The following is a 15,990-nucleotide window of genomic DNA, read 5'->3' as shown; positions in this document are numbered from 1 at the left end:
GAATAGGTATACCAGCCAACAGACGTACGCAGAATTTTCTCGAGGGGGGTTTTCAGATTTTTTTCCTTCTGAGGGGGATTTACGGTTTTTCCGGTAAAATAACACTATAATCTTGGCTCAAGGGGGGTGTTAGAACACCAACCCCTCCTTTGCGTACACCAATGCCAGCCAAACATAGTGGGTTTTTACTTTTGTTAGTACGTTTTTCAGGGGCGAATCTAATGCAAAATAAATTAGGATACATATTTATAATTTAAAAAAAAAAATCAAGTTATTATCAAGTCAAGACCAGTTATCAGGAAGAAGAAACATATATGAAGAAACATGAATGCTCATATGCAATATGAGCACATATGTTTCGGCATCCCTGATAACTGGTCAACTTACTTGCTAATAAAAGTGTTAATAATGATATAAATACATAACGGCTAATTTTATGGCATTAAAACAAAAATATTACTGTATTACTTCAGAAAACATGATACTTGGGAAACAACTATGACTAAATAGTATCATTTCATAGTCATTCTACTGAACAAAAGTGAAACCACTTTGCTACGATGTAAAAATACTTTTAATTTACTTCAAGATTAGAAAGGGTATTTTTTTAATACTTTCCTGCAATTTTAGCTGGATGTATAATCTTTATATCATGGTTCTGTTTCATAATGAATATTTTTATACAGAATTCACCCTTGAATCTATAGCAACTGATTTTTTATACACAACCAAAATAATGCAACACAAAAGCAAAAAACTAAATCAGTTCAATTTTATTTCTCAAACAATTTTTCATTATTTTATACATATCATGTTCTACAAGTTTTCGATGTTAATCTAAAAAGCCTTTGAAACTGTGAATAAAAACTTTGAACAGCTTTCAGATATAAAGGTTCATACATAAAGCAAATCATTTCATGCTGTTGCACGTTGTGTGTTTTATAAGAAAAAACTCTTATACACCCAGTATAGAGGACGTAGGTATCATGATGGATATGTCTTCAAGTGAACAGTTTCAGTTTAACAAACAAAAAATTAATAAATCACGTCAAAATGCCTTCATAAGACAGTTTGTGGAATAAAACTTCATAATGATTTGAAAACTTGGTGAGTTTTCTCTATCATAAATTTTACATTGATTCATTATTCCCAAAAAAAGCCATTCATACATGAACCTAGTCTGAAAAATAATTAAACATTTCTATTCAAAATTATAAGAATTCACAAACCAATGCACTTGCAATTTATTTCATTTAAGCATTTATATTGCATAGTAGGATGATGCTGTTACTACATAAAAAATGAAGAGTAATTTAAAAATTTAAACATCCACAGAGTGGATATCATTGTACATTTAAAACTTTTATCCTATAATTAATTTCACTCTCCAGATATGACTGGTAAATGATTTTTCTTCTATAAGATACAAAAATCCCCAAAAAATAAAATAGACACTTGTATATTTTAGTGCAAAGCCCACACATTATTAGAGAGAGAGAGAGCAAACTGTAAATGTAATAGAAATTTTATGCATTTGAGCATGACATTCACTTTGATATAAAAATAGATTTACCCCTCCCTCCTCTCACCCTGAATGATTTGCTGGAGATGTTGCCTATTGGAGAGTTTTGGCAAAAAGGATACAATTTCGAATTATTTGCAAAAGTAACACATCAAAATAAATTTTTTTTTAGACTTTTGGGACAATAAATAAAAACTTCATTAAAAAAACATTTTCAAATCGAACAGATTTCATTTTTCATAAGAAATTCAGAGCAGCCAAAATTATTTATGGATAAAATAAGAAAAGCTTGGTGAATCCCAATATAGTAGCTGTATTACTCAAACAGCTACAAAAAGAAAAGATTCCTACATTTCTAAATCAAAATGCGTCCAATAAAAAAACAAAAATAATAATAATTGACTTATCAATACTCTGCTTTAGTTTTTAAGAAATATATATATGTATAAAATTAACAAAAATAAATTTTCATTTATCATGCCTCTTAGCTTCATGTGAACAACTAACAAAGATAAACTAATCAATAACGCTAAAGACACTATCTCTGGCTATGCAAAAAATAGAGGAGCAGTTGTTTGTTTCATAGTTTCATGCTTGCAATACTGATTTGAAAACACAAATTTATATATATAATTTTAAAATCAATGTAAGATAAAGATGTTTCATCCAAAGAAAAATAAAATACTTAACCATCAGTAAAAAAATGTGGAATAGCTAGAACTGCTTTGCATACTCAAAGCTGCAACTTGTGTAGAATAAATTTAAAATATATTTTCAGCCTCACACAATGTACGAAATATATATATACAGGGTGTTCCATCAAGACCGCCCAAACTTTGCACAGCCAGATTCCTCACTTGGGATACGTAAAAAATGCCCAAAGAACTGTACCTGTACGACCCATAGTTTTCGAGAAAAATGCAAAAGAAAAAAGCATGATGTCATGTTCAGCACAAGAAAAAAAACTATTAGAAACATGAACATTGATATTTGCATATGTTTACATAGGAAGATGTTCAAAATGTCCACAGCGCATAATGAGACATGCACGCGCACCGTGCATGTATTATATGTTTCCAATAGTTTTTTCCCCTTGCAACAGATATGACGTCATACTTTTCTTTCGCATTTTTCTCAAAAAACTATGGGTCGTACAGGTACAGTTCTTTGAGCATTTTTTATTTATTCCAAGTGAGGAATCTGGCTGTGCAAAGTTTGGGCAGTCTCGATGGGACATCCTGTATATAAGCATGTCTAAAGGAATGGAACAAGAAATCTTTAAAAGAGATTCAAATAATTAGTTCACTTCTCATGCTATCAGTACAGGTTAATGAAAGTATTTTTTCCATGCATTTAAGATAAATTGATTGTATGCTGAAACTTTTACTTTAAAATAACTTGATTAAGATCAAACAAAATCATACTACACTGTTTTAATGTATAGGAAAAAAAATCATAATATAGAAACTAGATACCATAGCCAAATAGTACGAGCATTCAATGGAACTAAGTTTGTATTACAGTATTTCATGAAAGCAAGTTCAAATCTTGAGGAATTCATTAATGAATAATTGAAGATATTATACCACATAATTCAGAAGCATGTTCACACTAGCATATTTTGTTACTACGTTAAAAATGCAGAAAGAAATTCTGTTGTGTATATTATTGAAATATTTGAGAAAAAAAAGTCCAAAAAACTTCATTGAATGTATCACATCAAAATATAAATGAACAGTAAACTGGAATGCAAATGGCACATGCAAAAATAAAAAAAAAATCACTTTGAAAAAACTATGTACATGTTCAAACTTCAAATCAATATGCTTGGGGAGAAAACATGAAACATTTCAACACTCATATCAGTGGGGGATTTCAAAGCCCAGGACAGACCTTACTCTGTAACTCATTGCTCATGACAAAAGTTCTAACAATTGTGATTAATTGTAAAATGAATGAAAATATAATCTCATTTAATATAAATTATAAACTTATATTGTTGTGCATGTTTTGTTTCAAATGAGATTGGATACAGGATAAAGGACAAAGTAGGTACGAAAAATGTACACTGAAATGAAATTTTAAGGATGCTTTGCAGGGTTTTCTTTATCATTTATTATTGTGGTGAATACAGTGAATTTTTTTGAGAAAAATAAACATACCTTTTAAAACGGATTTCACCCAGACTTCTACCCAAGTCTATGAACCATAATTTACTATTCAACTTGGCATATTAGATAATCCCCCACTGATTTACATCTTTTGTAAAAAATCAACCATTCCCCCAAAGATATATTTATATGTATATCATATTTTACATATATTTATATACAGTTCAGATTCTAAATATAATATGCTCAGTGTTGAATGCATTTTAATGCCTTGTGATCAAGTGCATATGTATGCATATTTCTGAACTGATACTGGAAGAGGAGGCATTTAAGTAAACAACAAAATTCGCCTCTGAGCAAATGGTACTGTTTACACATGCTGTATGGCAATTTTCTAAATGTCCCTAAATGCACATAACTCAGTACACCCAGCTTACTGGAACCCATTGAAGCACAGTACTAATATTTTCAATAGCAACTTCTAATGTGCGTATAGTCTCTTCTATGTCATTATTTATGATGGTCATATCGAAATAATGTCCATAGGCTTGTTTGAGAAGGTCACTTTCCTTAGCCAATCGTTCTAGGCTGCCATCAGTCTGGAAATACATAAAAAAAATTTGATAAAATATATTGCGACGTGCAAAGGTTAAATTCCAAAAGCAATATTTAGCAACTTCTGTAAATTATAAGTAGGCCACCTAAAATTTCTTGTACAAGTGATAACAGCTATACTAAAGCAAACCATGTTTAGTTTAATCTCAAAGAAAAGAAAAATAAAAACCAAGAAATTCCTAATGTGTTTTAACACACAATGGGTGCTGTCTTTATGAGGATAAGTGCAACCACTATCACGCTGACTGGGAATCCCACTTAGGTTGGTTACCAAATCTTGAAGTGTGTAGTTGTATCTACTGTAGTCAGTATCTCAATGTAATCAACCTTTTTTGATAATTTTGAGCATAAAATCACTCGCAGTTAAATGAATTATTCGTCAAAAAAGCAGAAGGAGGGAAAGCAATTTCTAGCTTCCAGCTTTTAAAACAAATCTCTGGTTGCGAGGAAACTGAAAAAAAAGATGTAGGCAAAATATTACCATTGGACACTCTCTCTAACAATCAAATTTTCATGGATACAGAAATCATCTCCAGAGTTTCAACTGGCAAAATGACTCATTGTCAAGTGGTGGGTTAGATCAGAGAGATCTTAAACTTTTTTCATAACGCAAACACTGCCATTACCCATCATCAAAAGAAGAGCACCCTTACAGCAAGTTTGACATATGTATGTCTTAAATCAGGATGATCTTGACCCCTGAATGCGATTTCCACAGTATGTTCAATTTAGACGTCAATCAAGTGCTCAGGAACACAAAGTCTGACACGAGCATCATGGTGAAGACGCCTGGATTAGATTATGATCATCCACCACCAAAAACTCATTCAGAAGCTGTGGTTGCTTTTAAAACTGTCCTTCAGCACATGGAGTAGTATGATAATGCAACCCCCTGCAGACATTTTTCTGAGATGATGGCTACAAACTGCATCATCCACTAGGTATATGTAGTTTCATCAAATGAAGTTTGAAAAATTTCTTCAAGGCACCAACGTAATTTATCATTATAAGGTAAGATCATGTATTCATTGTCCTTATGTAAAATAAAACAGTTTACAACACAGAATTTATAAGAGTTTGTTTTTCCTGTTGCTCATTCTTTCAAAAATTTCTCACACAAATAATTTTTTCTTAAGGAGCCATTCTGATTAAATGGGTTTTGGATTGGCAGGATTTGAATTAGTGGGGTGATAGTGTATTTATATATGAATTCTCTCCAGAAAAATGATCAAATTATACAAATGCCATCCAACTTGATAATTATACAATAAATTAATCATAATTATTAGAGCTGGTTCGATTAATTAGGTCAGTAAATCTTTCAATTGTTAATCACAAACATTTTTGCTGAGTTGATCAACTTGATCAATCAGATCAAAATTCTATTAACATTTGTGTAAAAAGTTTGTAATTTAACTTGATGTGTTTAACAAAACTAATTAGATATGTCTTTAAAATATATTTATACCTATATATAATATTTTGTATAAGGAACGATATTTAAAAATATTTGTGAATCAATATTTTATCAAATTTTTCGGAAGGGGGGAAGGATGAAATACAAGTGGATTCAAAGAAAATTAATGATTTCAGTTTCAAATTGTGTTTGCTGGGAGTGTCTCAATCTAACAAGAAGACTGAATGAGTGAATTCAAATTGTTTGAATGTGAGGGGGGTGTCTTGAATTATGGGGCCCTGTGTAAATGTTCCATTTACCCATACAGAATCAGACCTAGGAAGTACCTCTGGTTCAAATTATTTTGAAAAGGACTGAGCCAAATTTGAACCAATAAAGCCTCTGAACTTCCTTCAGTGCATCAGGTGCACTGCTGTTATGAATGTTTCAAAACTGCAAGTGAGAAACTAAAATTGGATTTTTTCTTTCCAAGTAATTTTTTTAAAATTTTGTGGGCAGGACTTTTCTGCTGGCATCTTATTAATTATAGCAATGTGGCTATGATTTCATAAAATTTATCACCAACTTACATCAAAATCTCAATCATCAACGTTTACAACAGAGTATTTGATTGAAAATAAAGAAATTATATACAAGTTTGTATCATCACACAGAAATATCGAGTTATAAATATATATTATTATTATTAAATATATAAATACATATTATATATTTAAATATCTAGTTTCTATATTTCTCGTTTGTAAAAAAGGAAAAAGAAAATTTACTGCAATTTTCCATAAAAAATCATGGCTTATATAACTTTCAAAGTTAATCTTTGGCTCTCACACCAGATTCAAAGTCACAGCCTGTTTGATAATGTTTTTTAGTATTTTAACTTCGAGGATTCCAATAAATTCACTCCAGGAAAACGTTTAATATTTACTTATTTAACTTTAATCAGCAATGGTAAAAAAAAATTACTAAAGAAACCACAAATGGTAAAAGGAAATACAAAAACTTTTTTAAATTCTTTGACAAAAATTATGTGCGTCTTACACCAAGCTTCGACGTGTAAGAAAAGTCACTGTATTTTCACAAATACTTTTTTTGTGGTCATTTTTCTAGATGTGGCTTGGAAATAACAGTAATTGTGAATCTAAAGTTCCTTGTATACTCAATATAAAATCAATTTCTATTGTGTGACACATTGTGGACATTCAATATTTACTGGATAAACGTCATAGTTTATTAATTTATCTGCTGGTATTCGGTATGCAATGCTATGAATATTCGTAAATGCAGGTTAAATTTCACCACATTTTACTGAAGTTTAAGTAAATATAAAAAATTAGCAGTTATGTCAGTGTGTTACCATACAAATGAAATAATTTTTCATTTGTATGGAAGGGTTCCGATTCCTCAACAGAAATAAAAAATTAAATCAGCATGTAATGTAATAGCCTTTTGCTGACATTTGGCAACATGTCTTCTAAGAATCGCAATGTCCCATAAAATAATTTCCCCATATTTTTTGATCAAATATGGTCACTGATCATACAAAAAACTCTTTATGCGCAATACTTCATTAACTCTGGTTATCTTTTCGTCAAAAAAATGTCTTAAAAAAATCAATCTCAGTTGTTACGACACTGGCTATAACAAAATTTTGTGGATAATTTTGTTTTCAAGTACTGTGGAAATGTTTATTTCTGTTTCCCTCTGGTAGTGGTTATAACAAGTCACAATGATATGCTACACTAATGGGGCGATACAGATAACTTGGCAGGAACAAATGAAAAATTCTTGTCAATTTCTTGAAATACTTCCTCTTAAAAGAATTTAGTTGTGCCTCATTCAGTTATGATCAGCTCTGGCCAATACAGTAGCGTCAAATTTCTTTGAATGCTTTCTTTCTTCCATGAGCGGCCACAGAACCTACCTTTGGGGGAGGGGAAAGAAGAGATTGGTGGGATTGAAAAGAGGAAGTGCTCAGAGAATCTCTTTCAAAAAAAAAAAAAAAAAATGAGTTACAGTAGTAACTCTAATCCAGACTTGCAGTAGTCCAGGCACATTTGTCTCAGGTTTTTTCTTCTTTCAAATTTAGGCCATAAGGGAGTTGAGAAAAAAAAAATTTGTGCATTTCATTTAAATGCATTGCACCTTATATAGTTCTCTTTGTATAATCTTACAATCTTTACATATCAGCATAAATACCTTTTCGGATCAATCATATTTTCTGTTCATGTGTGACATTATCAGGTTAAAAAATGTGTAAATAAGATGACAAAGGCTAATGCTATACAGTTGATCCTAGCTGATCAGTTTAAAAATTTACCCCAGTAGGACAGGATAAACACACAGTAGATCATCAATGATCTTCACTCAATAGAAACAGGATGTGAAAGTTTTGGCTTTGCGGGAACTTTCTTCACTTTTTAACATGCAGAGATTCAGTAAAAAAAGTGTGAGAGAATAAAATAATGTGTGCAAGGAAAGAATGTATACAGTCATTTACTTTTCATTGTATGCAGTACGAGGAAGGAACAGATCTCTGATATTACAGATTCAAGAATTGATCAGATGATCAATTTGGTAACATTTATTCACCAAATTATTGTAAATGTCATATACAAGTATGAAATTTATTCACCCATTATGAATCTGGTATTCAAAGTTCTGCCCAGAGTATATACACGTGTTTCTTGGGAATTGTAAAATATATTGAGCATGAGAGTTTTTTTTGTGGCAATAAAATCTAAAATTTTGACACACACACATGCTTTCCACCTTTTTCTCCTTTCTACCATCATACAGCTTCTATTCGGTGGTCAACTTTACAAATGGCCATTTGTTTTACAGAACACTGAGCGGCCGTTTCAAAGAAGTTTCTGTGTACTTTCAAAATATTATTTTTTTCAGAGAGACAGAATTTTCCACTGAGAACTGCACTTCTATCTGCAATCCATGTATGTGGGCATTCTGTGATCCATGCAGTTTTGCTATAAGAGCACTTTTTTGGACACAACATTGACATTTGTCAATCACTGAAAGAACAGGCAAGATTACGTTAAAGAGGTGAATGTGATCATAGGCATACACAGGATTTTCTCCCGAGAAGGGGGAATGTTCAAAATTTCCTATCTTCTAAAGGAGGGGAATCATGCTTTTTTTCTTACAAAATAATACTGTGGCTCAGGAATGTGGTAATTTCGGATTAGAGGATTATGCAGGCTTGGGAAAGTGCCACTTCAAAAAACTGGCTGCAATGTAGAGACTAAAGTTTTGCTAGTTTAAAATAACTATGGTAATATTCAAATTTGATGTTCGCACAGATTATGAACGATGAGCAATGGATACTAAAATTTCAATGTTTTTGGGATGCATCAGTAGTGTAATAAACTTGAATTATAGAGTGTGATGTTATTGAAGAAATAATGCGCATAGATAATGATGAGAGATGGTAGTTAAAAAAATCAACAAATGGCAAAATTGAGAAATTTGTGACATTTATTCACGCAATATTGTTTGCTGAGACCAATACAAAAGAATGTGTTTGATTGCGACAGACATATTGTTTTGTATTGTACAAAGTTTCATAGATATATATAGTGAAGAAGCAATGATAGTGGAGGGGAGAGAGTTTGTTCTATAAGTTATGAGGGGAAAAAAATGTATTTAAAAGAGAGGGATTTCATTTTTGGGAATGGTTTAGTCCATCAGAGATAGGATGAATGGCTTAGTTAAAATATCAAAGTCTAACTGACCACAGATAATTTCATATAGCATAGTTTAGCGGGAAATAAGTGGGCGAGAAAGTAATAACAGGTTGATGGGGGAGGATATTTTCTTTACTACTAAAAAAACCTAATAAAATTTCAGCCAAGGGGTGGGTGTTTGCGAGTGTGTATTTATTTTGAATTTTAAATTTCTGTATCAAATTCATTTCTAAACTAATTATCACCTGAAAATTCCAAAAAAATCAAAAGAAAACCAAATATAGAAGACATAATTGACTAAAAGAAAAAAAACAATAACTCTCTTTTTGGACATGGGAAAAAAAACACTTCAGAGCACAGAAACATCAAGAATTCTCTTTCATCACAACACTTTGTATATTTGCTCCTTGGGATAGCAGTTACAATACAAGAATAATATAATTGTTAATGTGTGGTTTCTGTATTGTGTAGCTGTATAGAGTGTCCTACAATGACAATCTCTTCTGAATATTGGAGGACCTCATCAACTGCATGGGTGGAAACTTTACACAAAGAAAGCAGGAGAAGGAAACTGGTTCCGCCAGCCAGATATATACAGCGTTGCCCAACTTCGGCACAACTTTTTTGAGCAGATAAATACACCGCTTCCTATTGAAGGGTTAAAAACCAACTTTGACTAACTATCTCCGTGTGATTGTGAGGCTCAAACTCAATTACAGCTACAACTAGAAATGAAAATGAACTCGGTCTCTTGGAAAAACATCTATTTCTGTGTTCTTTCCCATGATTTTTGCAAAAAAGGAGTGAATTCTTCTGAATGAGTGGGAGGGGCTACTGGAAAAAAACGCCAAAATCTCTGCTCCTTTGAACACACCAGTAGATACAAGAATTCAACATTTTAAAACATGCAGGAAAGCAAATTCGGACCGAAACTAACTGAAAAATAGAAAAATAAAACCACCACTTTTGGATTCAAGATTGATAGGAGTTCAAAAACTAAAATTTTCAAAGTTTTGATCATCTTGAAAATTCAGTCTTTTACCCGACACAATCATGATTCAATTTTTGTGTGCTCTAATCAAACTTAGTGAATCATTAATTAGTTACTATTTTCTTTAAAAAACTTCAACTAAAAAAACTGGTTTGTGAAATATCTGAAAATACTCACATCCCGGATGTTGGTTAGAGTAGGAGCTGCTATGAACACAACAAAAGGAGTATACTCTCCGGTTCTTAAAATTTTGAGAGCCTGTAAAATACAAAAAACTAAAATAAAAATACATCATTACTTCACAAGTATCACTTTATAAAATTTCTGGTGTATACTATAGACCTTTTTCTGAATTTGGTCTGTCATAAAAAAATATTGGGATGAAAAAAGTTATGAAAAAATTAGACTACCGTAATATGGTGCTACTTTGCACCAAATCTAGAAAGTATTCGATCTCATCTAGCGGATATTTTAATGAATATTTTCAAATACAGTGCACAAAACTTTATGTGACTGCATCCGGACTAGTGGTTTAACAATCATGATTGATAACTATATTTGAAAGAAATCTAAATGTGAATATTGTAACCATGCGTCTTTCTTTTCCACATAACTGGTTGCAAAAGGTGTTTAATCATGCTATTTTCTTTTTTCATTTTGTTCTAAAAAAGGATATTTTTGCGCTTTAAGCTAAATAATAATAATAAATGCAGGACTTTAACAGTTATGAGGAAATTGAAAGGAATTGTCTAATGTGTTTTATCGATTATGATAATTTTTTGTAATGTACATCTATGAGGATCTATATGGAATAGATCCTTTGAAGAAGTCTCCCAGCTAAGTTATTTATGAATCTGGTCAATCAAGAAAACTGAAGAAATTTTTTTAAAATCAAATCTGTCTCCTCTATAAGTGGGCTATTGCTTTATGCATAGCCTACATAAATACAGCTGTTACTGCCCGAATAAGTACAGAAATACTTATAAACAAGGGAGAGGGTACACTTTCTGACCTCTTCTTCATAGCCTTTCAGGTTAATAATGATAATTTAGGGGGGGGGGGAATAAGTATGGTTCCACCTTAGCTTCAAAATGTGCAAAAAAACCTTTGGGTGAAAAAATTTGATAACATAAACTAAAACTCTGATAACCATAAACAAAAGGTTTTCGCAGTTACGATGTTGGTCCATTTCATACTTTGCAAAATTGATAACAATATCTATAATTCTAATAAGCAGCCTCTACTGTAGTTATGAATCTCACTGTCAGGAGACATTATCGGTGAATGCATGTATTAGTTACTGACGCATTTCCCATTTTGGATATCGTTTGTTACACATATCTGTGCCGCTTGATTTTAGCTGAAATTGTCACGAAAAAGTTGTATTTTGCAGTCATAAAAATGACTTAATTAGAAAAAAAAATTGCTGTTTATTCATGTGTAGTAACTAATTTTTTTTTAAATCATACCCAGAAAATTCGAATTTGCTGATTATTTATCATCATATGGTTGATAGTAATTTGGTATTTATGTTCAGAGTAAAATTTGGGCAACTTTACGCCAACTAAAAATTGGTGAAAAGCAATACCTTTAAATTATTTTTTTTCACTATGTTTTAGGCTTAATTTAGCTCAGTATCAATCTTATTAAGCTCAAAATGAATACTGCTCACAGATGAATGTTTTTTAAGATGGTACAAAACTCTCTGCAGAAGCTAGGAGCTTGCTGATAAGAAAACTATTCCACTGAAACACTGGAAGAATGTCTCAAATCGATAAGAAATAGAACATTTACTAAGTGCAAAATTGCAGATGATTTCAACATATGTAAGGGAACAGTAAGCCAGTCTAAAACAGGAATGTGTTTTCTCAAGAGAAGAATCTTTTGTTTCATACATTTGAAGCCATGACTGACTACGATTTGTCACCGACTCAGCAATACCTACTTATAGCATAACCTATTACTTAAACAAAATTGATAGAAAGTGAAAAATTTTTTAGACAATTTTTCCAAAAATGACTGAATGAAATACTTTTGGTGCCTTAGGTTAAGAACATAGTGCAACAGGTTTTCAGATTCTGAAAGTTGTGCAGTTACAGATTTGTTCAGGTTTTTAACTAATCCATAATGCTGTTGACTTCTGGAATTCGAAAACCTGCTGCATTATGATTTACCCTTATCCCAGACTGAAGGAATGTTTTTCATCAAATATTATAAATGCTTTAGAATTTCAGTAGGACAATATTTTTTGGATGGACTATTATAAATAACTAGAGTATTCTCATCTATAATATTTAAAATATATGTTATAAATATTCTTGAGAATATTCTTATCAAGGAAAACATTCTACAGTATGCTTTAAAAGGGGACTACTGCTATAAATAACTTCATTTTAAAAATTTTACTTGTTAACAAATATCTAAAAAATATTTATAAAATGCTACATTCAGGAATAAATTTTTAAAAAAATAATGATTAATAGTAAATTGATTGCAATAGTTTTTTTAATTTTACATTATTTGCATAATTAGATATGGTGCTGACCCATAGGGTCCTGGCCAGTAGGCAAAATACAAAACTTCTATTTTTACAGAGATCACTTAACACAACATAATCTACAAGAAAATTTAATCGATAAAATTATTGTGTAACATATCGAAGAAGCATTATAACAGAAAATTAATATTAAATATCATAAGCAATAATAAAGTAGCAAAGAGTGAGTCAATTTTATAGGAAATTAAAAACTGCAAACATTGTGCCTGGTTGACTACAATTTAGCATCTTAACAAAATCGTTTTCAGAAAATACTGTATCTCAAGTAGGGTATATAAGTATATTTTGTCTATAGGGTTTGTATTGAGGGGCATTGGAAAGATGCGCTGCGATGATTCTATTGATTCACTGTTATAGAAGGAACATGTTTGGAACAGCTATTGGTCTTGAATTAGACATTTTTAATGTATACCTGATTTTGACATGCTCTTAGTTGAGCTAAAGTATGTTTAACTCTGTGTTTCCCAAAGTGGGTAATATCGCCCCCAGTGGGAGATGGAATGGTCCAAGGGGGCCCCAATAGAAGCTATGGGTACAACATAGCATCCTATGGGTTCACTTGAGCTGAGGAGCGATGAGAGAAAAAAAAATTCTGAAGAAGGGGGGGGGGGCGAAGGAACAAAAAGTGTGGGGAAACTATGGTTTAACTGAAGGAAGGGGGTGTGAGAGATTAATATAGAAGGAAAAATTTACTGTTATTTAAATGTGATGTCTCCCTGAATTATTTTATCATTGTAAATGGCCAGAATTCTACCCAGACAGTTATGGGCAAAAGGCAGTTTTTGCATATCCCAGACATTTATAACCGACATCAAAAAATATTTTTCTGACTTGAGCACGCCCGATATATTTGATGGGCAAGTTTTCTATTTAATCAAACAATTTTGTAAGCACTGGCTGGACATCTGTATTGGGAGAGTTCCAGAATTTTGATCCAATACGAGAGGATATTTTTTTTAGCAAAAACAGTTCAACTCCACGAAAGCAAATCTCAAATCTAATGAGAGAGGGAGATGTGAATTTTGAAAGCAGCAGCCATCTTCAAATGCAAAAGAGTATACAACTTTCAGCTCTTCCAGATAGCAAAGGGACCAAATAGCAGAGAAATATGAGAGAACAAAGATAATTAAGGTATTGAAAAGTCTTTGGATGCTATGTAAGTGATTGATTTTGGCTCTAGTAAGACAGGAAAAAAAGAGCATTTATAGCTGAATAGCTTTTAGAAATAAAGTAACAGGTCACAATAAGGAATAGGCCTGAAGACAAAAATGGGACACCCAAATAAACATAGTCCTGGACCACTTCTATCTCTTTCCCCATAACTTGCCAACAATCATGTGTTTTGAACATTTTCCCCTCCTTTATGGAAAACCATGACTTTTGTCTTATCGATGTTTATATTTAAATTGTAATTCATGCAAAATTCCTCGAAGGAGGGTAATTTTCTTTTGCATGGAAGCAGATGCATCTGCAAGCAAAATTATATCATCAGCACAAACAGGAGGAGGTGAGTCGAGTCAGTGCCTATACACTGGTGCTAAGACTTGCCCCTTCGTAAACACCAACTTTGACATGAGTATTCAGGATTGCTATTGCTGGATGATATGTATACTCTTGCTCTACTATAAATGTTCATGATTAGTTAATGAATGAAGAACTGATACCAATCTCTTTAAGTAGCAGGAAAAGTTTATTGTGGAAGACACTGTCAAATGTCTTGCAAAAATCAACAAAGAGGACAAAAGGTTTGCTTTTTTTACTAAGTTAAGACTGTATTAATGGTGTCAATTGTGATTAGTTCATTAGATGAGTTAGTTCATTATGATTAGATCAATGGCACTATACTTTTTACAAAATCCTGCTTGACATTCAAAAACAATGTTGTTACTTTCCATCCATGGTGTTAATCTATTGTTCAGAATTGGGTGTAAAGTCTTGGTGGAACTGGGAGCAAAGATATCATACGATAATTTCCAGGGTTGTGAAAACTCCCCTTCTTTATAGATTGGGACAACTATTGCATGCCCCAGTTTTTTGGGATATTACCACATCTAAGGAAGTTATTTAGGGTTTTAAAATTAAATTGCAAAATTCAATTGGGGAATATTTGATGTATTCATCATTGTCTTATGAGATAAGCATCTGGTCATTTACCATATTTTAAGTGTCTTATAGCACATTAAGCTTGTATAAATTAATAACAGAATCCAAAAGAGGGTTAAAATCAGTTTCGCTAGAAAGATTAGTTTCTATTAGGTAATATGCAGTTGTGGGTAAAAAAATGAATTTTAGATGGTTTGACCATGTTTACATATCAATTGGAGGAACAGGGCTCCTCTTAGATATAAAGTGGTTAATAACTTTCCAGAAGGATTTAGAAACTTTATTTAAAATCAATTCCTGGTTTAGAGAGGTGAAAAATTTAGATTTTCCCCTTTACAGATATTTTTGTATGCCTTAATGGTGTGAGTGTAATTCAAACAATCGGAAGCAGAGCCCTTCAAAAGTTTCTGCAGATTGCATTTTGATTTCACACACTCCGAGAATAGCAGTTGAAGAGAGTCCGCAGTTTCACGCATCATTTCTACAAGATTTAATGGGGTGAAAGAGTTAGAATTTAGTAAAAATGTACCTTTATAATGTAATAAATTCCTGAAAATTAACAACTTTTATCAGAATCCCAACAGGATCTACGAATTTTAGTTTTCCATTTAGAAACAGGTTGGGCATTCAAAAATAAAATTCCAAACAGTCTGGGACATGGGTCAGAACCACTTAGATCAAGTACAGATAGATCAAAGCAGAGCCGTAGCACACCGCCTTGGGGCAGACTTTTTCTTAGGAAGCCCCCTGAAAGGTTCATTATAGGTGTGTACATTTTTGTGGGAACCAATTCAACTCTGAGCCATGGTTGCCCCAGTCTAGTTATGAGCCTGGATCTCAAAGACATATATAACTACAATATAAACAATATGAGGTTATAATAAAAACCTATAACACTGCAACCATTTTTTTCATAAATATGTATAATCGCCCAGCAGATCACCCGGCAAATTCCCATTTAAAACTATTAAATTAC

At 32.1% G+C, this 15,990-nt stretch overlaps 1 protein-coding gene across 3 annotated transcripts in view; it reads right to left on the bottom strand.

Moving 5' to 3' along the window:
- Positions 1-758: 758 nt before the first annotated feature.
- The window catches only part of LOC149073239 (peripheral plasma membrane protein CASK-like), a 429,829-nt gene continuing 414,597 nt past the window's right edge, over positions 759-15,990 (bottom strand). For all 3 annotated transcript variants that reach the window (XM_089247410.1, XM_089247411.1, XM_089247413.1), the window contains 2 exons: positions 10,532-10,612; positions 759-4,232 (listed from right to left, as the gene is read on the bottom strand). In XM_089247410.1, coding sequence (XP_089103536.1) covers positions 4,053-4,232; positions 10,532-10,612 — 261 coding nt within the window. In that variant the 3' untranslated portion in view covers positions 759-4,052. The remainder of the gene's footprint in view (positions 4,233-10,531; positions 10,613-15,990) is intronic.

The sequence above is a fragment of the Pholcus phalangioides genome, unplaced genomic scaffold (genome assembly GCF_987345545.1).
Source record: "Pholcus phalangioides strain wild (caught in Gottingen) unplaced genomic scaffold, Ppha-v1.0 ptg000017l_1, whole genome shotgun sequence".
NCBI lineage: Eukaryota > Metazoa > Arthropoda > Arachnida > Araneae > Pholcidae > Pholcus > Pholcus phalangioides.
Note: the sequence above shows the minus strand (reverse complement) of the source record. Positions and strands in the feature narration are given on the sequence as shown.